The sequence below is a fragment of the Neltuma alba genome, unplaced genomic scaffold (assembly GCF_004799145.2).
Source record: "Neltuma alba isolate B1F8T4 unplaced genomic scaffold, ASM479914v2 tig00012727_pilon, whole genome shotgun sequence".
Classification (NCBI taxonomy): Eukaryota; Viridiplantae; Streptophyta; class Magnoliopsida; order Fabales; family Fabaceae; genus Neltuma; species Neltuma alba.
Window position 1 is genome coordinate 726,936 of NW_021637149.1, and position 26,039 is coordinate 752,974.

At 35.8% G+C, this 26,039-nt stretch overlaps 1 protein-coding gene and 2 pseudogenes across 1 annotated transcript; 2 read left to right on the forward strand and 1 right to left on the reverse strand.

Annotated features, from left to right (window-relative positions):
* The first annotated feature begins 852 nt into the window (after positions 1-852).
* LOC114730305 (secoisolariciresinol dehydrogenase-like) lies at positions 853-1,843 on the forward strand (annotated as a pseudogene).
* A 6,776-nt stretch (positions 1,844-8,619) lies between these two features.
* On the forward strand, positions 8,620-9,193 carry LOC114730306 (secoisolariciresinol dehydrogenase-like; annotated as a pseudogene).
* Positions 9,194-12,934: 3,741 nt separating this feature from the next.
* Positions 12,935-16,515, reverse strand: LOC114730307 (receptor-like protein EIX1). The gene is made up of 2 exons (XM_028917351.1): positions 13,536-16,515; positions 12,935-13,005 (listed from the first exon to the last, which is right to left on the reverse strand). Exons 1-2 carry the CDS (start codon positions 16,513-16,515, stop codon positions 12,935-12,937), a joined length of 3,051 nt encoding a protein of 1,016 aa, XP_028773184.1.
* Positions 16,516-26,039: the final 9,524 nt, after the last annotated feature.

Consider the following 26,039-nt stretch of genomic DNA (forward strand, 5'->3'; position numbering starts at 1 on the left):
AATTAGATTAAGAAAGTTAGGTAAATTAGTTAATTATAAAAAAATATAACATGTTTTTCTTAAAACACCATAATTATCTTTCTTAATATCCCCTTTCCTTCTTTTACTTGATTATGGTTAAACGAGTATTTACAAGAATAATTTAGAAAAAATTTATAAATATGAAAAATAGATTTTATATTTAGAATCAAAATGAACTCAATAATTAGGTCCTATATTAAAGATTGAAGGAGTACTAAAAAGAAGGAAACAAATTAACTGTCTCAGTCTACCAGATAATTGCTAAATATTTGAATCACTTTTCATTCGATTTATCTTAATTACAGTTGATGACTTTTAAGGTGTGTGATAAAACTCTCGTGTCATCCTATGTTTCTCTAACCAGCTCTTGAATTGTTGTAAACAGAACGCATGGGAAACGAGTTTTGGTATTAAATGGACTGATGAGCATTAAGAGCTTATCACCATTGTGCCCCATTCATATCTATTAACTCATAAGGTTCAACCAACAAGGTTGGGTCTAGTGAAAAGGACTAATCCCTCACAATGTGATGAACTAAGATTTAAATCCCTATTGGGAGAGATATCTATATTTAATGCCCAACAGTGTCTCGAATAGGATTGCTTCCAATACGAGGATACTTATACTTTAGTAAAAAATTCGTAAGGCTCAGATTCAATTATTCTTTACTTTTTATTTTCAATGTAAAAATATTCTAATTTGCATAAAATTTGAAATAAAGATAAACCAGAGGAATGAAATCCAGAGGTTTAAATTGGACCATGCTTCTTATCCACGCCGAGCAGGAATTCATGGTACTTGAATTCGAGCCAACACACATAATTATTGAAGAAGGCTCAAAAGCTCCATCATGGGAAGTGCCTCCATGCTAGCCTCTGTTGCCATGAGAAGGGAGGCCAAAATTAGAGGTTCATCTATCAGTTAATGGAACTATCAACTTCCCATTATGTTTCAAGTTTTAATATGTATCCTTGTAAGTAAAATCATTCACTTTCAGGCTTGAAGGTAAGGTGGCTCTGATCACAGGCGGCGCAAGTGGAATTGGTGAGTGTACTGCAAGGCTCTTCTCTCAGCACGGAGCTAAAGTGGTGATCGCTGATATCCAAGATGACTTGGGTCACTCCGTTTCCAAAAGCATCACAGATTCTTCATCATCTTCTTCTTCCTCTTCTTCTGCTACCTACGTCCATTGCGACGTCACAAAGGAAAAGGACATCGAAAACGCAGTGGACGCTGCGGTTTCGAAGTACGGCAAGCTTGATATCATGTTCAACAACACTGGTATCGTCGGTGTCAACAAAACCAGCATCCTCGAAAACCACAAATCTGAATTCGAGGAGGTCATTAACGTGAATCTGATTGGTGTGTTTCTGGGGACCGACCAAGCATGCAGCGAGGGTGATGGTCCCCGCACGACGTGGCAGCATTATATCAACGGCTAGTGTTTGTGGCTGTATCGGTGGGGTGGCCTCACATGCGTCCACGAGCTCCAAGCATGCAGTGGTGGGCCCGACGAGGAACACCGCCGTGGAGCTCGGACGGTTTGGGATTCGGGTGAACTGTGTGTCGCCGTACTTGGTGGCGACACCGTCGGCTAAGGCTTTCTTCAGGCTTGATGATGAGGGAGTCCATGGGGTTTATTCTAACCTTAAAGGTGCAAAGCTTGAACCTCAAGATGTGGCTGAGGCGGCACTGTACTTGGCAAGTGACCAGTCTAAATATGTGAGTGGCCACAATCTTGCGACAGATGGGGGATTTACGATCATAAATCCTACAATTCTGGGTTTAATAACTTCTTATTACGACCTGAGTATGGGATGATTCGCTCAAAGACTTCAAAACCTAATAATTATATATATATATATATCACAAGATTAAATTAAATAAAAAAAATATAAAAAGGGAAAATTCTAATTAAATCCATTTGAAATAGCAAAATTCTAATTTAAGCCTACAATTTTGACAAATTCTTAATTAGTCCAAGAGGCCTAATTGGGGATTTCTAAATATTACTAAAAGACCAAATTGCCCTTCATAATTAAAAAGCTTAATTTTAGTTTTAATTCTTATAATTGAATTTAACTAACATTTTTTTTCTTTAAACACTATCACATGAAATTGTGGCCAAAAACATTACCATATAAAAAACAAAAAAATATATCTATAGAATTGCAAAAATATGGGAACTAATAAAAATTTTACGATTTCAAATGTAAAAGGTTAACAAGATCAATTTTTTTTTGTGCGAGAAAAAATCAAATCAAAGATTTATGGAATTCTTGAATATCTATTAAAATTAATTTTACTATTTCACAACTTACATTGAGACTCATCAATTCATCTTCAATTTTCCGGTCTCCAAGATTTATTCAATATCAAATTTTTATTATATAAAAAAAAACCTAAAAGGCCATAAATTCTAGAGTTGACATAATGTTCACAATTATAAAACACACCTTTGACAAAAAATCTACAAAAGACCATGTCCTCATTAGTAAATCTACTAGAATAATTAAAACTAATTAAAATCAGATTTACACCTACATTCAATTTTCCTTTTTGATTACAAAGAGGCATTCCAGTCTTTTAGCAACATTTGAAAATCTCTAATTAGGCCTCTTAGCCTAATTAGAAATTCGTTAAAAGTATAAGCCTTAATTAGAATTTCATTATTTCAGATGGATTTAATTGGGATTTTCTCATACAAAAATATATCTTTTTTAATATTTAAACTTTGGTAAAAACATATAAAGTATAATTGAAAACTGGAGGAGCATAATTTGTTACCAAAATGAATTAAAGTTTTCTTTAAAATATATCAATTTTAATCTATAAATTTGTTAACAAATTATGAAAAAAAAATTGAAGAAATGTGAAAAGAAAAATATGCACATAACTCGGGAATTTTTTCACAGGTGAGAATGAAAGAAAAAATGATTTCAAGAGAAGCAAACAATTGATTAGAAAAATAGTGACAGTCACGAAACAGGTTTTTGGAAAATACTACTTTGAAAATAAACCTCTAAATTGATAGTGTTGGAGCTAACTGTTGAGAGCATGTAATTCTTTAGACGATTAAGTTAAATTATTTCCTGACGATATAATAATCTCGACTCGGATCGGAAGACATATTGGGACAAAATAGTCTCAACCATTTTATATGATTTTCACTCTACTCAAAAAGTTGTTTGGAAAAAAGGCGAAGAGAAGTATAATCTGGTCCCACATATTGAATGGTGATTCAATAACACTATCATTTTCACTCTGATTTAATTTCCATGTGACAAACAAAAGTATATAGTTTCTTAAATTCATGGAACAAAAACATTAACAATTATGTTTGACCAACAGAATTAAGTCTAATGAAACCAAAGTTCACATTTTCATTGGGAAGGGTGCTCTTATTTAGTACCCAATAATACTTCAAGCAGAATTATTTTCAATAGGAGGATACATGTGTCTGCAGGGAAAGAGAAAAAGGGAAATGAAGAAGACGTGAAGAGATGGGAAATTTTAATAAACTTGATTTACAAAATTAAAGAATTTAAAATTTAAAATTTTAATAAAAAGATGTAAAATAAAAAATATTGTGAATATTGTAAAATCCCAAATCAGATATTTTTACGAAAATGTATTGTCATCTGCAAGTCAATTATTGTTAAAACCTGTTAAAGGATTACAACGAATGATGATTTGAGATTTTACAATTTTTACTATCCTTATTTTTCATTCTTCCTTAATTAAAAGTTTTTAACATTACTTTTCTTAATATTCCGTTTCATTTCCCTCCATTCAAATGGAACATACATATACGCTCTCACCAAGTCACCATATTTTAATTTGCGTTTTTACCCTTTACTCAAGCTGATTGCCATGGAAACTGTATTTAATTCGAGACAAGAGGTTATATCGATAAGTAAGAGAGAAAAAGAAAAGGGGAAAAAAAATGTCTAACACGCAGTAAAAGTTATGGTCAATAAATAAATCAAGATCCTCGTCATCGTCATTATATAAAATTTGAACCACACTCGTCACAAAATCATTCCACAAACCTTGTTGGGATGGACCCACCAAAACGTGTAATGTGTGCGTGTAAATATATATATATATATATATATATATATATATAACCATCTTCAATCTTGTTTAAAAATCAAGTTAAATGGCATTCACATGTCAAGTTAAAGTTTTTTTTCCTATCAAAATTAACCCAAAAAAAGGATTTGACGTGATATTGTTGGACAATCTAATAATTTCTCAAAAGCAAAATGGAAGAAACACATTATTAATATACCTGCTATATTAAAAATCTTAGAAGTCCTATAAAAACGTGAAACTTGATCATTTGAATTTATAGAGTCCCTTTTGGCCAAAACAGAAAAATTGCAAAGGTTTTTCTTTTCCTTTAAAAGAGAGAGGGAAAATAGAATGAGTCATTGGAGAATAAAAATAACAAGCCTATTAGAACCTGCGAAAAAAAAAAACTCATAAAATAAACGTGAACCGAAACACGATCAAGGGATTATAACTTTAGTTCAATTTATTTATTCTCAAATACATGTCACGTCGATCTTGATTGGTGAAGCCATATTGGAACTCATTCCTTACTTTTTTTTTTTAACCAATGATTAGTTAAAAGATTATCAACTTCGAGATCTCATGAATTCATTTAAATCTCCCATCATTATCGATCCAAAATAAAAAAAAAATTGACATATTATAAACCCACATTAATTAGATGCATTTAAAATTCTCATCCTTATCATTTTAAAATAAATAAAATAATTTATTTCATGTGTCTAGCAAAAAGGGGAAAAAAAGAAAGAGAGAAACAAAAACACTAGATTTTTCCATGCTATGACCCACAACCGTAAGAGGAAAAACCAAATAGAAGCCTTGCAAAATGACACTGGGGACTAGGTGTATGATAAGAAGGCGCTCATGCAAATAGCTACGGAGTTTTATAGAAACTTGTATAGGGAGGAGAACTTTGCTAATACGAATATAAATTTTGGTAACTCTTTTCCAGCGGTTGATGATAATATTCTGAGACATATTGGCAGAGAAGTTGACCAGTATGAAATAAAAGATGCCTTATTCTCCATGGGACCTCTTAAAGCTCTTAAAGCCCTAGGACCGGACGGATTGAATCCTTTAATTTTTCAAAGCCAGTGGGATATTGTGGGCCCTTCAGTGATACTTATGGTGCGCAAACTTTTTTCTAATCCTGATGATATTAGGATGGTGAATGGCACAAATATTTTTCTTATTCCTAAAGTGGATAATCTTGAGTCTATACGGGAATTTCGACCGATTAGTCTATGTAATGTAGTTTATAAATTTTCACCAAAGTACTCTTCAACAGGATGAAAAGGGTGATGCCTCTGGTGGTGGCACCTAACCAGTGCAGTTTTTTTCCAAGAAGACAGGGTACAGATAATATTATCCTGGCCCAGGAAATCATTCACTCGATGAATACTAAAAAAGGAAGGAAGGGATTTATGGCTATAAAGATAGACCTTCAAAAAGCTTATGATAGGGTGCGATGGTCTTTTCTTAGCAATTGTTTGATAGAGCTTAAGCTCCCCCAGAACGTGAGGACGGTCATTGAACAGTGTATTGGTTCAGTTAGTATGCAGATGCTTTGGAATGGAGGAAAAGGAGAGACATTCTCACCAACAAGGGGTCTTCGGCAAGGAGATCCCCTGTCTCCATAGCTTTTCGTTTTGGTTATGGAGAAACTAGCACATCTTATCCAGAGTGAAGTGGGGGCAGGAACTTGGTTGCCTTTTTGTCTGAAGAAGAATGGTACCGCAGTGTCTCACTTGTTTTTCGCGGATGACTTGATCCTTTTTGCAGAAGCTAGCATGGACCAAGCTGGAGTAATTAAAGCGTGTTTGGATGATTTTTGTGAAGCGTCGGGGGAAAAAGTTAACAATGCAAAATCGAGAATTTTCTTTTCTCGTAACGTCAATCACAATAGGGTGCATGAGATCATTGACTTTTTGGGTTTTATCCCCACAACAAACCTTGGGAAATACCTTGGAGTTCCTTTACACCACAACAAGGTCTCTCGATCTACCTATAAGTACATACTGGACAAGTTAGACGAGCAACTCACTACAACTCACTAGTTGGAAGGCTCGCACCTTATCCCTAGCGGCACGTCACACGTTGGTCTCTTCAGTTATGATGGCTACACCGGTGTACACCATGCAGTCGGTTCCCCTACCTGCTGCCACATTTGAGGATATTGATCGAAGATGCCGACAGTTCCTCTGGGGAATAATACGGATCACAGAAAAGTGCACCTCGTGAATTGGCCGGATGTGTGTATGAAAAAGGAAGACGGAGGCTTAGGATTGAGAGGAGCAAGGGCCCAGAATAACACTTTCATGATGAAACTTGGATGGGGAATGATCATGAAGAGGGATGCTTTGTGGGTACGCCTCATGAGGGAGAAGTACAGATGTGGAAACGATTTGATTCTCAAGATAGAGAAGGCTAGAACTTGCTCAAAAGCATGGCAAGGAATTCGGAGAACGTGGGCAGAGGTACAGGATGGATTGAAGTGGCAGATAGGAAGTGGTAGATCAGTAAGATTTTGGAAAGACTACTGGATAGATGGACACACTAGACTTCTTGATCTTGTTACGAGGGAGGTCCCATCGGATCTAATAAATCTGAATGTTTCGGATATGGTTACAGAAACAGGGGTCTGGCAGAAACATCTGTTCAAGCTGTTTCTTTCTGATAATATTGCTTGAACCATTGAAGGTATATATATTGTAAATGAGCGGGACGATATGCCGTTATGGAAATGGTCTGCTACGGGAGCTTTTACAACTAAGTCAACTTTTGACTGCCGATGCAGAAAGAACAATAATACCTCTCTGAAGAACTTTTGGAGAAGTATTTGGAAGTTACGAGTCCTGCAATGTTGTAAAACGTTCATGTGGCTATGCTCTTGGGATCGTTTACTGACAAATGATGTCCGCGAAAGAAGGGGTTTGACCCTTTCGGCTGAATGTCAGGTTTGTAGAGGGTGCAAGGAGAATGCTTTACATGTTATCCGAGACTGTGCGCTAGCTACGGATGTGTGGTCTCGTTTGGTTGCAGGTCACATCGCAGTTCCCTTCTTTTCAAAGATGAACATGATAAAGTGGGTCTCTCTCAACTTGAAGCAGAAGTCCATGGTCAGAGGAGTCAGGTGGGACGTCTGGTTTGCCCTTACATGCAAACAACTATGGTTGGCTCGTAATATGAGAGTGTTCCAAGATAGAAACGTTGTGGCTACAGAGATTATATCGAAGGTTAATGCCTGTGCTGCGTGGGCGAATGGTGGAATCACCAAAAGGAAGTGGAAGGGGTACTGATGAGGAGGTGTGGAAGCCACCAGATGAGGGTTTTGTAAAAGTTAATGTGGACAGTGCTTGTTCGGTGAGGAATGGTGTCTCGGCATGTGGAGGGGTAGCGAGAGACTGCAGAGGGACAATGCTAGGAGGCTTTATGTGTACAGTTGGCGAGGCCGACAGTTTCAAAGCCGAAACATGGGGAGTCCTATGGGGTCTAAAGTGAGCTTGGGATCTCGGATTCCGCCATGTGATCATCGAGTCGGATTGCTTGGAACTTGTAGAAGACATCAATAGACTGGGGGTAGAGGATCCGAGCGAAGCCACACTTGTCGAGATAGCTAACTTTTTGCAACGGGACTGGGTTGTGCATGTCGTCTGGTGCAGAAGAGAGGCTAACAGGGTAGCGGACAGACTTGCGAAGGAAGCTTTGGATTGCATGGATCGATTTGTATTCTTTTCACACCCTCCCGACTGGATCGCGGATATGATTGACGAGGATGCTCGTCTCTGCCATAGTATAGGACGTTAATTGATTTTGTCTTGTTCTGCATTTATCAAAAAAAAAGAAGGAGAAAGAAACCTCTTCCGGTTCTCTAGAATAGGAGGCAGTAATTTATTTCACTATACAATATCTTTCAGTTCGCTGACCAGTAATCAAGACAAGAATGCACACATCATTAATAGAGCAGGTTTGGTATATTGGAAATTAAAGAAAGTTAATTCTTTTATGCGTAAAATAAAATGCTCGTATAGGTATAATTCATTATGTATTTTTCATCAAGTCGAATATTTATACGGCATTAGTTTGTTAAAATCAAACCAATTTGTTATATCATGTCCGTCCTGGGTTTTGAAAGTAAGAAGATTTGTACTTCAGATTTTGCTTAAAAGAAAAAGACAGAAAAGATGAGAAAGGCAAAATCTCCCCACTTACACACATAGAACAAATGAGAAGACTTATATATTTATATCCAATACTAGTATGTAGGGTTTAGATTTTTCACTTTTTTTTTTTTTTAATAAAAGTGGTTCTGGCTACATGTTAGTGAATCAAAGCCAGAGGTTTCGATTGGACCATGCCAATTAAAAGAAAGCCATACTTCAATTCTGTTTGTGGGTGGGGGAAGGGGAAAAAAAAAAAAAGAAACATTACCCACCCAAGTACGGGTTCACTGTATTTGAAATCGACCATTCATGTGTCCTCTGTTATATAACGCACAGCAAAACTCGAACCAACACACCATGGGAAGTGCCTCCATGTTAGCCTCGGTGGCGATGAGAAGGTAAGCAAAAATTATAACTTCATCCATCAATTAATGGAACTCAACTTCCCAATATGTTTCAAGTTTTGATATGTATCCTTGCAAGTAAAATCATTCATCACTTTCATGCTTGAAGGTAAGGTGGCTCTGATCACCGGCGGCGCAAGCGGTATTGATGAGTCTGCTGTAAGGCTCTTCTCGCAGCACGGAGCGAAAGTGGCGATCACCGATATCCAAGATGACTCGGGTCACTCGTTTCCAAAAGCATCACAGATTCTTCATATTCTTCTTCCTTTTCTTCTGCTGCCTACGTCCATTGCGACGTGACGAAGGAGAAGGACATCGAAAACGCAGTGGAAAGTGCGATTTCGAAGTACGGCAAGCTTGACATCATCTTCAGCAACGCTGGTATTGTCGGTGGTAACAAAACTAACATCCCCGAAGACCACAAATCCGAATTCGAGGAAGTCATTAACGTGAATCTCATCGGTGTGTTTCTGGGGACCCAGCACGCTGCCAGGGTGATGGCACCTATCAATTTCAAGTTAGGGTGATGGTACAAATCCTTAAATGCATCCTCAGTGAGCTCTGAGCTAGGATCCTCAGATGAAAAGTTTTCATGCCTATAACAGGAAAATCTCCATTTCTAGAATGGAGTGATAATTGAAGTTAGGCTAATGGAAAGAAGGCAAAATAAACCCTAGCATATCGATTTCACGCAGTGGCTAATCATATGTTTTCCTCAATAAGACGATTCTTAATCAAATGCACAAATTAGATGCTCAGAGATATTAGTAGAAAAGGGTGCGAACAGAAGAAATTGTACATAACAAATGCAATGAAGTTAGGTACTTTGTATTTTGTGTCATAGACACTGAATTTAACAACTCCTAAATTCACTGCCATAGTGCCATGCCTTGGTACATTCCCACCTTTCAAAAGAGGTCCAATAAACATCACAAGATTAAATGAAGTGAAAGACAGGATCCCTGAGCCTTACGAATAATAATATATTATTGCGCTTGTAGATTATGATTTCTTTAGTTATCGACTAAATAGAGTGGATGCTAATGATTGAAATCCTAACCTTGGCTTCCTTTTAACAAATCCTGTAACCTCAAAATAGGCAACTAATCACCATTATTTTCTTTTCTCCATGACTCTAGTGCAGATTACATTATTTACTGGGTTTCTTGTCTCATGCTGTATGTCTCTCCTGCCCTGTAATTTTGTGATCTACTGCAATTGTGGACTTCATAGTATTTGACCACACAACAACAAAATCTGCCGCAGTCAATGACAGTAAATGCCAAGTCTTCTCCACCCTAAGAAGCCTATGCTGAAGATAGCGAGCATGAACACTACCAAGCACATATTGACATATATAAGATATGAGGCTAGCCCATGGCTTTGTCTTGCTAAATTTTAAAGGTTAACTCAAAATTTAAGGTCAAAGGTGAACCAAGTTAAGCAAGCTCAACTTTTGAGTATGCTGGTAAGTGCAGATTTATGAAGCATCAAACAGAAGTAAATCAGCACTCAATGTATAAAGGTTGACTTCTCATTAAAATGATAGCAATAGCATTATCTTTCATATGCCCACCCCACCGCTCCAAATGAGGTTTGCCATTGATAACACATGCTTAGTTTTATTGAAGCAGTTTGACGATCCAAATCATATCTGTTACTCGATATCAGGTCAAGCTGAGAATTTCAGCCGGAGGGTTTGATTTGGTGAATAGAATAGAATAAAATTGAATTAAAAAAAAAAAAGTGATGTTTTTATGCAAAACGTCTTTTATGCCCGTTCGCAAATGGGTTAATGTTGAAGAGCACTTGGGCTATCATTGCAAAACTGATATCACATTATATGTTCCTACTTCAAAGCGCCCCTGAATACTAAGATCTAATTTTGTTTATGGTTAAACAGACACACCCAGTGGGAACAATCTGCCACGACGACTTAATAGTCTAACACTCTATAGACATTGTGATATGTAGTCGTAATTGGATACAAGAAATCTACAAAGCAGACACTGCTCCCTTAGTGATATCTACTAGTTTTGTTTCTTATTATGTGCGCACGGCAGAAGGCCGATGCCAATAAAGGTAGGTGAAAGATTCGATATTGAAACTTTCCGCTCTATAGCATTGAAGAACACCATTATTTCCTGATAATCTCCATTTATTCCTTCTTTTAATAACCCTTAATTCTCCAAGCAGCCAAAGAACAATATTCAAATTCAATTAATGCATAGGCAGACACAAATAGACCGAAATCTTACGCTAATTGGAAACCTGGATTGAAATCGAAGATGAGGGGAGGTCCAGTTAAGCGATAGCCGGACTAAGGGACGCTTCAGAAGCGAAAGCCTAGAGTAGAAGGGCAGGAAAAGAGAGGCGGAAGGAAGAGAGGATGAACGGCAACAGACGGCGGTAGGCATAGCTGCAACAGCGGATTAGCTACAATCCGGAGATTGAATTGGGCTGGACGCTTGAGAGAGTTGTTTACTCTTCTTCGATTCGGATAACTCGCGCTTTCTGTCTCGCATCAGAAGAAGAAGAAGGACCTGGGGTGATTGGAGATCGAATGAAAACGTACAGAGAACGAGGCAAGTGGGAGTCAGGGAGTGGGGGGGTATGTGACTGCTTGTAATTTCCTCAAAATAAAACTGACCTCGTCAATTTTCTTCGCTTCCCCAAGAGTCTCGCTGAAAAATTGATGTCTTCATAATCCCAAACTCTCAAAAATACCTTTTCACGCGAATTTATCAACCTCGTCAAAAGAAAAAGATAAGTGATTACTAAGTTACTAACAGAAACTGGCAAGCAGGGGTAAAAAAACAAGAACAAGAAAATAACATGATTAAGTGACTAACAAAAATTAATTCACAATCAATTTATAATCAAGTACAAAATAACCTTACCTTCTGGCCGGGGAAAACAACAAATCTTCAACTCCCGTTCCGCCACACCTTAATTAAAAAAAAAAAAGTAAATTTATATTGGATAGAAAACAGTCTTTGTGTTTGGATTTTACAAATAGTAAAAATATATTAAAAACAAATTTTGGTATTAAAATGATAAGAAACATTGGGTACTAGATAGTTATAATAAAAAATTTTAATGATGAAAATTCTTTTTTATATGGAACATTGGGAATGTTTGGAAAAGAAACAAGAATAATGGAATAAAACACGGGACAAGCGAAATGCACAGAAAGGGTGCTTATGCACCTAAAATTGTCTTAGATTGAAGTAGCATCAGTAATAACTAACTAATTAGGAGGTGTAATTCCATAAGTTCATTTATTGTTCTACAGTAGGTCAGCTAAAATGACTTAAGAAGCAATACATTACGCTGCACCAAAAGCAGGCATGCCTTCAAGAAATGAATTAACTTTCTTTATTTTTGACAAAGAAATTAATTAATGTTATCTTTGAAAAACAAAAGAAAGATAAAAATAGTGACTTGGAAAGAGAAAGCATAACCACAACACCTTACTCTGTCCTGAATGCAGGAACAGAGGATCTGCCACCCTGAGACATGAACCACAGAAACACATTAGTTCTGTCTTCCCTTGTTCGAACAGCTACGTTGTTTTCAATCCATAATTTCGAATATATAGTGCAATGAAGTAGGCGTAAATTCAAGCAGAAGAAGAGAAGAACAAGTAAAGAGTAAATCAAACAAATTACCTGATTCCAAATGCCGGTGGCTAATGAGATGGATATATCACAATCTGTCTCATATATAAAATGACAGAACCCGCCGCTGTGCCTTCTTTCAATTCATGTACACTGCTATATGTGTTTTCAATTCATTTGCTTGGTACTCCTCCTCTTTTTAACATAAGACTCATTTAACTATTTTGATTAAATAAAATTAGATAAGTAAGTTAATTATAAGAAATATGACATTTTTTTTTCTAAAACACCATAATCATTTTTCTTGATATTCTCCCCGCTCTTCTACTAGATTATGATTTGAGGGAATATCCATAAAGTTAATTTAAAAAAAATTGATAAATATGAGAAATAGATCTTATATTTAGAATTAAAATCAATTCAACAATTACGTCTTATACGGAAGAGTATCATAATAATAATATCCTATGAACATGCACTACAATGATTATCATTGTCTGATCCCATAATCATAACACAATAAAACAAACAGTACAAAACAATACACAGCATCTCAGAGCCCAACATGTGCTCTAACGTTCAATCATTTTAGTAATTACTAATTACTTGAACATTGCAATCAGTTTATCTTGGTCTTTCAGCAAACTCTTAACCCATCATGTCACCTGCTCTACATGTAGCCCAGCCACTGAGCTTGAAGATGTTCACTGTAGCTTCTCCTGCAAAATGCGAGCAACAAAAGTAGCTCGATGTTAAGGAAAATAGAAAAATAATAATTACATTTTTATGACAGATAGAGAAACTAGAAGTTAAAATTAAAAGAACGAAGGCGTTTTATGATTAATTTGTTATGCTATAGAACCTTTCACTAGCGGTGGGCTATAGATACTTATTTTCATAACATAATAATTATGCACAACATGAATTTGACATTGTCCTTATAATTGTAGTTAAATGTCATAAATACTTTACTCCCCAGACGTAAATTTTTGAGTTTTTTTTTTTGGGCGTTATTACACCAGCACAATGAATTTTAAGTTGATTTAACCGCTTAATGATAATAAAAACGGTAAGCTTGACCAGTTGTTTATAAGATATAATACTAAATAATTATAAGTGGAGTTAAATATTAAATGCATAGAAATTAAATTTAAAAGCACAGATATGTAGAGTAGAAACTAATTAATAGTAGGTATGAAAAACCTATTAAAGCAAGAGTTGATATGAGCAGAAAGTATTACCAGATAACCTCTGAGCCACCTATTGCACTTTGTCACATTTATTACAACCATAACATAGATAGAATCAGTCAAATTGTTGAGAAACTTGAAGTACGTGTGCCTCCAGGAGCGATTAAAAAGTATTGGCCCAAAAATTCCCCAAAATCCAACAACAAATCCAAACCCCATACTGCAATAAAACTCCTTAGAAAGAATTGAATCATTATTTTCTTGGAGCTTAACTGATTCTTGAGATCCTTCCTCCCCAGGACACTTTATCTCAAGTGGTTCTCCACATAGGCCAAGATTTTCTTCATAACTCGAGTTATCAAAACTTTGCAATTGTGTGCTAGTTGGAATTTTTCCAGAAAGGTTGTTAGATGACAAGTCTAACACTGCAAGATAATTAAGCTGAGCAAAACTAGAAGGAATTGAACCAAAGAGATGGTTTTTGGACAAATCAAGAGACTCTAATGATGTTAAACGTCCAATCTCTGAAGGAATTTCTCCATCTAATTGATTTCTTGATAAATTTAATGATATTAGCCCAGCTAACATTCCCAACTCTCGTGGAATTTTTCCACTTAACTTGTTGCTTGAAAGATCAAGACCTGTAACCAATATGTGATGCTTAAATATACGTTCTTGGTGTTTCCACATCAACATTGCAATTGGATCATATCTAGCATAAGCTCTTCTATCGGAATCACCAATTTCAACCAAATGAATACCAGAGTCATCTGCACTCCCTAGAGCCATTTGTGTGAATTTTTTGAAGCATTTGGGGATTTGTCCAGATAGAATGTTCCAAGAGAGGTCTAAAAAGTGAAGGTTCGATAAATAACAAAGATGAGTGGACAAGCTTCCAGAAATGTTATTATTTCGTAAGATTAAAATTTTCAATTCTTGCAATCCATCATTCTCAATCAGTGAAGGTATATGTCCAAAGAACTTGTTTTCTGCTGCATCAAGAAGTGCTAAATATGAGCAATTCCTCAAAGTAACGAGCAATTCTCCGGTCAAACCATTATTTCTCAAGATTAATACTTCAAGACTTTGTAGAGAACCAACAGAAATAGGAAGTTCTCCAGAGAAATTGTTGTTACTCAAGTCTAAAAACGTTAATGATTTGAAATGACTCCAACAATCAGGAAGTTGTCCATATAATTGATTATCAGAAAGGTCTAATACTATCAATCCTTGACTTGACCCGTTTGCACACAAAAATGTGTGAAGTTCTGAAAAACTATTATGTGACACATCAAGGGCCATTGTATTTTGTAGAAATTTTGGAAGTGAGCCTTTGAAGTGATTCGAAGCTAGAGATATAGAAGGGTATTCACCAAATTCAATGGCAAGATTTGGCAATGAACCAGAAATGTTGTTGCATGAAACATTCAAGTTTGTAAGCTGTGGTGTCAACAAACCCCAAAACCACTCTGGAATATTGCCTGAAATTCCATTATTTGAAATGTCAAGTTCCGTGAAATTATTTTGAGTTTGCAACCATTCTGGAAAATCAGGACCCAACTTGCATGACCTCACATAGATGGCTTGTAATTGAAATGGAGGGACCCAATTATGACTGAATCTCAGAGTCAATGAGTTATCAGATAGGTCTAAAACTTTCAGGTTGTGCATACTGGCAAGATGCGAGTTTGTGAGAATGCCTTTCAAGGAGTTGGAACTAATATCCAAAGACACCAGTGAAGAGGGAAATCGATAATCTTTGGGTATTGTCCCATTCAACAGGTTCCTTGAAACGTCAAAATTCTTTAAAGATGAGAATGTGGCAAGGTTTACCAGTGTGCCGGTGATTTGATTATAGCTCAAGTCCAAGTATTGCAAAGAACACTGGGCACAACTAGAAAAAGATTCAAGAATGGTTGAAAGTTCTTCACTCAAGAGATTTCTAGTTAGGGACAAAGAACGCAAGGTACATATATGCCCTAGGAATTTTAATCCCCCATTGATTTTATTGTAACTAAGGTCTAGATTCTCAAGAGAATTCATCGTAGTAGCAAATTCACGAGGAATGGGACCCTTTAGGTTGTTCCACTCAAGACTAAGATCAACAAGATTGGTGCTGATATTTAAGATCCAATGGAATACTGTAGATGACTGGAAATCATTCTTGCTGAAATCTAATTTAGAAAGAGAGGAAGAGGAATTGAATTTTAATGAGGGTAAGGAGAGGATATGCTCATCTGAAAGATCATTGTACCACATAGTTAGCTCTTTCAAGTTGGGCAGCTTTGCAATCATCTGCAACCACTTGTGACAATATTTGAGATCAGTTACATTTGACAGCTCTAGACGGGTCAAAGAAGTGAGACTAGACAGCCACTCATGTCCAGCAGCACCATTTTCTCGATCAATCTGGAGAGTACCTGCAGAGGATAGAAGAAGATTCTGCAAGTTGGAAAGGTTCCCAAGTTGATAAGGTATTACTCCGCTAAGAGTATTATGTGAGAGATCAAGATACTTCAAGTGGGAGAGGTTTCCAAGCTGATAAGGTATTACTCCGCTAAGAGTATTATATGAGAGATCAAGATACTTCAAGTGGGAGAGATTTCCAAGCTGATAAGGTATTGCTCCTCCAAGATAGTAATTGCTTGAGAGATCAAGATACCTCAATTGCGAGAGATTTCCAAGCTGATAAGGTATTGCTCCCCTGAGACAGTAATAATTTCTTGAGAGATCAAGATACCGCAATTGCGAGAGATTTCCAAGCTGATGCGGTATTGCTCCCCCGAGAAAGCAATTGTCTGAGAGATCAAGATACCGCAATTGCGAGAGATTTCCAAGCTGATAAGGTATGGCTCCTTCAGCAAAATTCCCCGAGAGGTCGAGATATTGTAAATGTGAAAGGAGCCCAAGTTGACTTGGAATATTTCCTCCACTTAAACCGCAATTGTGGAGATCAAGGTATCTTAAGTGTGTTAGAGAGCCAAGGAATTCGGGGATGGAGCTATCTCCAAAATAATTGGAACTAAGGTTCAAATACATCAAGTATTGTAACTCCACCAATGATGCATCGATCTCACCTTTCAAGTAGAACTCTGGAAAATCACCAGGAAGATGGAGCTTGATGACAGTCCAGTTTGGTTGTCGCAGAAAACTCCCTCCCATTCACAGCAATCTGTCTTGTGCTGTTTGCTACCCCATGAAGACCATCTGACAAGGGAAGAGTTGCCAAGGGCAGCCTTAAAGCGAAGTAAGGCTTCCCTCTCCTTCTCTATGCATTGAACCTCATCAGCACCCATGGCTGTCCAACAATTGGGAGCCAGGAGCCGAAGCTCAAACATTGCCATAGCTAACACAAGCAATTTCGGAAAACCCATCATCCGCATTTCTTTCACAAGTGTATCTCCACTGAGTTGATAATGCTAGACACAGTATTGATGAATCTATGAGCTAGTATTTATTGAGATAATTGCTGATCCCTCTTAGTGATCATTTTGACTCTACTTTAGTTTCCACACGGCAAAGACTCTAATTTCGAATTAATGCAATTACGTGGAAAGCTCCATTCAACTACTTTAAGAAAATACTCATGTAGAACAAAAAAGTTTTCGTTAAGAAATAAAAGGATTCAAGAAAAAAATCATTGAAGAAAAATAGCACTTGTCGTGAAGGAATACCTTGGTCTGTTGATTTCACAAGGGAGGCCTTAAGGATCGTTTACTGAAGAAAATTCAACCCAAGAAAAAAAATCATTTAGAAAAACAAAAAGAATTATTGATAATGCCGGACACAGTACTGCCTTGTTGCTGTTACTGAAATGTTAGAATGCATAGACATAACTGTTGAGAGCATGTAATTTTTATACAATTAAATTAGTTAACTTGTTTTGCACGTTCTAATTAATATGCAATCTTTCATTTTCCTGTCAATCGTATGCATACCTGGGCTTTTCTCAACTATGGTTTTCACTCTATTTAATAAGTTGTTTCCAAAAAAAAAATGGCAAAGAAAGGTATAATCTGATCCTACATAATGAATGTCCCAAGCTCCACGGTCAATATTCAACAACTATCATTTTCACTCTTATTTTCCAATTTCCACATGACAAAGAAAAGTATGCATTTCCGTCCCTAGCTTCGAGATTCTCTGTCAGCTGCATTCTAATTTCAAATGTGCAATTTCCTGGAAAGCTCCATTCAACGACCATAAGTAAATTCTCTTCCATATATAACAAAATATTTTCCATGAGATCTTAAAGCAAAAAAGGAACAAAAAGGATTATATTCAAGAAAAACGAAAAAAAATCATTGAAAAATATAGTACTTATATAAGCAGTAAGTACCTTGGCCAATTGGTCTTACGAGGGAGATCTTGAAAAGTTTACTGAAGAAAATTCAGCCAAAGAAAAAACATCACAAAACAAAAAGGAAAGGATTGATATATAACAACTCACTAATTAATTATTTCCTAAAAATTTGTTGCCATATTTAAATTAAATAATTTATACTCCCCGTCAACACGCCTAGTCGCTTCTTTTGCTGACACAAGGTCGAAATTCAAATAACTGATCTTCTAAGAAGAAGCTTAATAGCTATCTTAATTACACCCCTCGTTTTCACTCCAAATTAATGACATGTGGTGGGAACAAGATAATACGTCAAAAATATAATACTAATACAATATCGAGTCATCCACATTAAGTTTTGTAAAAGATATATCAACTTTTAATTTTCATATTTTAAAAAGAGTTAATGAAAAATTGAAAAAAAAAAAGCATGAAAAAGAAAACAGGCACATCGAGATTAGATATTGTGGGTCGTAATGGGCTCTCCGTTTGATCAAGCCCATGATGCCGGCCGACGTCTGATGCTTCTTAGGTCAACCTTAAACCTCTTCATTAACTTCAACCCCTCTCTTCCTCACTCTCTTTTTTCATCTCCAATTAGAAACTCAAATTACGTGCTTCCAAGTAGTGAATGGCTTAATCGTCACCACTAGTGGACAAGAATACATTATCCTAAGAAGCTTTATACCCAATACGAGTAATCTTATTTTTAATAATTCCTCAAGAAAAATGTGGCTGTTTAATACCCAATACCTAATTTAATTTCCACATGTGAGACAAAATTATGTATTTGCATCCCGAGCTAGCTTCGAAATTCACTCTAATTTCAAATATGCAATCTAATTTCAAATATGCAATTTTCTCTGACACCTAGCTAAACAGAAACAAAAAAAAAAGGGATTATAGTAATAAAAAAACGAAAAAAAATTGGAAAAAAATAGTACTTGTCATCATGAAATACCTTGGCCAATTGCTTTCATAAAGGTGACCTTGGGGTCTTTACCGAAGAAAATTCAACCAAAAGAGAGGGGGGGGGGCATCACATAAGAAAACGACAACTGATCACCGACTCTTTGATTTCACTGTAATTTAATTTCCACGTGTGAGACAAAAGTATGTACCTGCGTCCCGAGCTAGCTTCGAAATTCACCATCCTGCACTCTAATTTCAAATATGCAGCTAGCTTTGAATACCACCTGGGGGTGTTAGCTCAAACAGACCAAGTTAACATAGTCTGATATCCAAGGCTCTAATCCAGGTAAGGCCACTCATTCTTTTTGAGATGCTTGCTCCTCTTCCCTACTGGAGAGGAAAACTCTGGAAAATTCTCAAAGAACATAATATTTGGGACTTACCAACTCCCAAACAAAAAAGATTCTTCTGTCTGTATACCTTTTTCAGGAACTATGGTATAAGTGCTGACCAGAGGCTCTACACAGACAACTGTCTGATCCTCCAGGTCACCACCCCCTCATGGCTAAGAAAGGAAGCATTATTGATGGAGAAAATTGGGAAGACATTAATTGCACTTAACCAGCCTGACACAGGAGAAAACACTTCATGTCTTTCTCTCGGACCTGTCCCTCCAAACTCACCGTCTGCCAGCAACACAACACTTGAAGAATTCCAGAGAGATTTCATCCTGAGTGCTATCAGACCTCCACCAAATAGGCCACAAGTCCCTCCACCGGCAGAAGCCGTCGAAGACCCTTATGACGGTGACAATGACTCACAAATTCAACTCACTCAGCTTGAAGGACTCTATCTTCCTCAGCCAAGTTTTCAGTCACAACTCCCATTCCTCGCAGGAGAATCCCAGGACCCCAACCAAGAAGACCCTGACCCAGAGCTCGAAGAATACTACTACTCAAGGAGACACTATGACTCAGATGACCCTGACCCGGAAGGCATCATGAACCTATCCCCTAGCCATGAGCCTATCCATAAAGACTAGGGGATATCATCATCAGGAAATCTCCTTTTTAGATACTCTGAAGATAAGATGGGACCCGTCAGATTCCTACTTTATGTCGTCGTCTATTTTATTAAAGTACCTTTGGAAAAGTAGCTTTAATAAAGTAGCTTTGTAAAAGTAGCTTTATTAAAGTAGTTTGTCCTATAGTCTATTTCGTCCTCTTGTAATCATTAAAGTAAACGTCATCATTAGGATAGGTCATAATGGCGTCTACCCGTCATCATGACATGTACTATTAGGTCTTTGTCATGTAGTGACCCCGAACCCCTATATAAACCCCCACTTTGCCTTCAGTTGGGGGCAGAAGGAGTTGTATCGACTTCCTTGTATAATACTAGTGTGCTTTCCTCATGAGTTCTCTCTAAATTTCTCTCTTCTTCTGAAAGCCTCACTTATGATATCTTTCTTCTGTCACCAGAGATTCTAAGTATGCTCTGCACTTGCCTCTTTAAGAGGATCCTGTGTATCAGAAAATAGAATCTGACCACGATCCATGAAGGAGTGTTTGGTGACAATCTTTCCAGTTATCTTAGATCTGGTATTCAAAGCTGAAAGTCCTAACGTGGCCCGTTGATGAAACACAATATGTTCTTCCTTATTCTGAAGATGAGGAAACTGATTCTCAATCTTTTTCTCAAGAAGATGATGATCCTCAAGGATATTTATATTCCCTTGAACAGCCTATGCATCCGCCTTCTTTTCTTGGTTCCCTGGCTTCTCAGCCAGACCATAATAAAGTTACTCCCAAGCCAAATGTCAAAATTCATATTCTTCCAGGAAGATATGAAAAGCCAATTCCTGTTATTGCTTTTATTGATACTGGAGCATGCAGAACCATCATGAATCCTGATATTCTTCCCCCTGAAGCATGGATCCCTTGTGATCAACTTTTCCTTACTGCTGATTCAAAACCCTTCAAGATTGAATGGATCACTCGCAGGAAGATTGGTATTCAATTCTTTCCAGGATGTGTTCTATGGATGAAAGTTCTTGGTAGTGATCTTCCGGGGAAAGATATTCTTATTGGATTTGATGCTTATAATCATACTAGGAATCTTCAAGTCTTGCCTAAAGGAATTAGATATAAAAATTTCTTTAGTGCATATACTGAAGTTCCTAATCTCTTTGAGATCCAACAGGTACCACCAGGATATGAAGATATTCGAGATCATCTTCTCAAATTTTGTGCTGATAGTCATCAACAATTCTCTCATCCCTTTCCATTATGGAAAAATCAAGAGTTTTTCATAAAACTCCCCTTCAAGAAAAATGAAGACATCAGTCCCACAAAAGCCTCTCATCCAGGAATGAATCCAAAAGATCTCAAGCTCGCTAAAGAGGAATGTGCTGCACTTCTCAAACAAGGCCTTATTGAACCAACAAAATCCAATTGGGCTTGCCAGGCCTTCTATGTTGAAAAAAGATCAGAAATCAAAAGAGGGAAGAAAAGGTTAGTTATTGACTATAAGCCCCTTAATATTTTCCTTCAAGATGACAAATTTCCTTTACCAAAGCCCAGTTCACTTACAGTCCATCTTAGGGATGCAAAAATATTTTCCAAGTTTGACCTCAAAGCAAGATTTTGGCAATTGGGTATCCACCCAGAAGATCGACCCAAAACTGCTTTCTGTATTCCAAATGCCCAATACCAATGGACTGTTATGCCATTTGGGCTTAAGGTTGCCCCATCACTGTTCCAAAAGGCCATGACCAGAATCTTTGAACCTATGCTTGATAACCTCCTCATTTACATTGATGACCTTTTACTTTTCTCAAAAGATGAGGACTCCCATAAACTTTTATTGACCCAGTTCGGGAAATAATTGAAAAATACGGGATTATGTTGTCGGCAAAGAAAGGTGAAATAGGTGTCAACAGCATAGAGTTTCTTGGAATGCATTTTGAAAATGGTCAGTATTATCCTGGACCGCACATTGCAGCAGAATTGCTCAAATTCCCATATGATAATCTCACAACAAAGCAAATCCAACAATTTCTGGGGATTATTAATTATCTTCGGGATTTTATCCCTCATGTGTCCAATCACACCAGCCAGCTGTCTAAACTTTTCAAAAAGAATCCTCCCGCGTGGGGAACAGACCAGACCTTAGCTGTCAAAACCCTCAAAAGAATTGCACAGCAACCACCTCCTTTAAAGATTCCTAACAAAGGGTTACGAATCCTCCAGACTGATGCCAGTGCCTAGCTAAAAGCAAAAAACAAGACCTTGGGGTCTTTACCGAAGAAAATTCAACCAAAGGAATTAATGCAGGTATCTCAAGTGGCTTAGAGAGCCAAGGAATTAGAAAATGGCAAAGAGAAGTATTCCTCCTATTCTTAATATAAGATCTAATTATTGAGTTGGTTTTAATTCTAAATATAAGACTCATTTCTCATGTTTATCTATTTTTTTCTAAATTCTCCCTATGGATACTCCATCAATCATAATCAAGTAGAAGAGGGAGATGGGGTATTAAGAAAGATAATTATGGTGTTTTAGGAAAAATATTTTACATTTCTTACAATTAACTAACTTACTTAACTTCTTTAATCTAATCAAATTAGTAAATAGGTTTTATATTAAGGACCGGAGGAATATAATATGATCCGTCATAATGAATGGCCCAAGCTCCATCATGATCAACATCCAATAACTATCATTTTCACTCTAATTTCCAATCGATCTACGCCACGCCAAAGAAAAAGTACGTATTTACGTCCCAAGCTTCAAGTTAGAACTATCATCTGCGCTCTAATTTCAAATTGATGCAGTTTCGTGGAAACCTCCATTCAACTGCTATAAGAAAATACTAATGTTGAACAACAAACTTTCTACGAGACCTTAAAGCAAAAAAAACAAAACAAAACAAGAAGGATTATATTCAAGAAAAACAGGAAAATCATTGGGGGGGAAAAAGTAGCACTTGTCTTCAAGAAATACCTTGGCCAATGCTTTCGAAAGAGAGACCTTGAAGTCTTTACTGAAGAAAATTTGACCAAAGGATTATACAAAGATTGATAACAACTGATCACTAGCTATTTCCTAGAAATTTCTTGGCGGGATTGAGTTAAATCAATTTATTTTTGATCAAGTATCAAAACCACTCCCATCAACGTAAGTTTGCTTTATGGTAATTATCATATTATAAAATTCTGAGTCAACTAAGGTCCACGACTTAATGAGTTATGATTGGTTTGTCATGAATTTCCTTTTGCCCCCACAGTGTAGAAATTTCTCTCAAAACAAGGCAAATTAAAGTATATTCCAAACTTCACGGCCATATTATACATCTTAAAGTGATTATTAATATAACTAAATATACAATATTACTTATTAGCAAGAAGACGCAGTAACCATGATTAAAATTGCGGCTAACCCAGAAAATATAAATCAGCAAAGTCCGTGTGTTTTGGCGCCATGTAATAAATTATATTAGACTGAGAAGAGTCGTCACAAAGCTCCAATGATCTCACCTTATCGCTAGAACTACTGACACCTAGCACTTCTCTTAAACTTTTCTTAAACGTGAGGTTATAAGATTGAACTTTTACTAAATGATACTACCTCCTAATATAAGACTCTGTTTGATTTTTATTTTGGTTCTAAATATAAGATCCTAATCTACTTTGTCTCTCATATTTACTCAGTTTTTTCTAAGATAGTCCTTCTAATAATTATAATTTTAGTTAATACACTTGATTAGCAAGGATATTTTAGAAAAGACAACACCTATTTATGACAAATAACTAACTTAACTTATTTTCTTAATTTTCTCAAATTAATCAATTGACTCTTATAATTAGGATCAGAGGTAGTATCATGATCAATGAGTGCGAAAATTATAATTGGAAAAAAAAAAAGGGCTGAAAAGGTGCCATTGATTTTGCGTCCATGAAGTGCTATTTTTTTTTTTTTTTTGGGTCAAAGAAGTGCTAAGTTAAATAGACTTGAAAATTAAACCTGTATTGGTGATGCTATCATCTCATCTTCATTGTAGGATAACTTTTCTTGGACATTTTAACGGGGCAGTTTCATTTGGACTGATCAAGCATTAATTTATTAAGTATAGTATTACCTTCTGTTTTTAATATAAAACTTATTTTATAATACAATGTATACTATAAAATAAGTTTTATATTGAGAATTAGAAGAGTAAATAATTAAAAGTAGTTGCCTAGTTGGATGTCTGAAAATATTTTTTCTTATTCTGCCATCATTAAACACAGTTTAGCTATAGTCTATCGTTACATTATAAAGGGGGAGCACTCGTTGGCGTTTTTGGAAAAAAGGATCGCATCAAATATTCATTGAACTGTGTAATATTTTTTATATTTGATAAACAAAATATTAGTAAATTGTTTTTTGTATATGCTATTTTCAGTTCTAAATATAAGACTTAGTTTATAGTGTAAATTGTACTACAAATTAAGTCATATATTTAGAACCAAGACTAGTATGGGTCTTTATATATAATAATGGAAGAGTGGCATGATGAAAAATAAACGACTTTAAGATCTTTATACTCTAAAATTATGAGTTAATGGGGCCAATAAAAATTGGTCAGTTGGTGAGAATTTAACATGTAATCGATGAAGTTTTGAATTCAAGTTTTGCTGTCAAAACAAGAAATTTGTGGGTGAACAATTTGCAAGTGCTTTTTAAATCGGAAGGCGTATATATCTAGTACTTAGTACTCTTTCGATCCTTGATATAAGATCCATTTAAAATTAAATTAAGAAAGTTAGGGAAGTTAGTTAATTATATAAAAAGTGACACATTTTTCCTGAAACACCATAATCATCTTTCTTAATACCCCATCTCCTTCTTCTACTTAATTATGGTTGAGGAAGTATCCATGGGGTAATTTAGAGAAAATTGATAAATATGAAAAATTGGTCTTATATTTAGGACCAACACCAACCTAAAAATTGGATCCTATATTAAGGACCGGAGGAGTAATTAATACTCAATTCATTTAAAGTTTTCTTTATTTATTAAAAAAAAAAAGGTCAAAGACTTTCTTCTGTTTCCCCCGTATTAAAATCCCCCTCAAAACGAATATAGGGGGTGTTTGGATGGAAACCAAATCATGGTTTCAGGAGTACTTTTACGGTTTATGAAGTAAATATGTTAAAGAGTTTGTCTCATTTTGTGAAAAAATACTTCTGAAAAATACTCTTGAGAGTTGCTAAATACCCCCATAGTTTATCACTAATTTTCCAACTTCCAAGACTCACGCCAGCCTATCATTTCCCTCTTATCTTAAATGACGTCGTGTTGTAAGGGGACCGGTCAAGATTTTTTTTTTTGGGGGGATTAAATGGAAAATACATACACACACATATAAATATACTAATGCATTACGTACCAGAATGAATATATATAAAAAAATCATAATCTGGTCAAAAAATAAAAAATTTTATGAAAAAATTGACGAAATGTGAAAAGAAAAATAGGCACATAACTCAGGGATTTTTTTCACAAATGACAATTAAAGAAAAAAAAAACTTTCAAGAAGAAACAAACAATTTATTAGAAAAACCGGCGACAGTCACGAAACATTTGTTTGGATAACTAGTTTCACAAAAAAGACTTGGAATACTTTAGAAAAGAAAATATAATGAGGGGAAAAAAAACAACAACAATTCAACAAAGGCAACGATTAATTAATTGCACCATCCATGAGAGGATTGATGAAAAAACGTAGTCCACGTATTTTTTTTTATTACTGAATTTCTAAGCTGATAATGGTAGAGAGTACTGATTTATTAAAAATTTGAATTACAAATTAAATCTTATATTAAGAATCACATGTAGTAATAGATTCAGTACTCAGAAATCTGAGTTGGCAATGTTAGGGATACTTGTAGATAGAGAGTGTGTGATTTTTAGACGAGGAAGTTAAATTGTTTCCACACATTCTAATAATTTTGACTAGGAAAACATATTGGGGCGGGGTCGGGAATTTACTTTCATTTCTCCTCCCAGTCATAGTACCACTAGTTTTTAATATAAAAGTTCGTTTAATTTATATTTTAATTTTAAATATAAGATTTTAATATATTTTATTTATCATATTTTTTTTAAGGTAGTCTTTATAATAATAATAATAATTCTAACCATGTAGTAATGGTAGTTTTGGTCAATACATTTGATTTATATGGATATTTTAAAAACGACAACACCTATTTATTACAAATAACTAACTTAATTAGTTTTTTTAATATATTTAAATTAGTTATCTA

Coding starts and splice junctions, on each gene's coding strand:
- LOC114730307 (XM_028917351.1), bottom strand. CDS start 16,515: ATGTATTTGAACCTTAGTTCCAATTATTTTGGAGATAGCTCCATCCCC. Junction 13,006..13,535: donor GTGCAATAGGTGGCTCAGAG/GTTATCTGGTAA, acceptor CGCATTTTGCAG/GAGAAGCTACAGTGAACATC.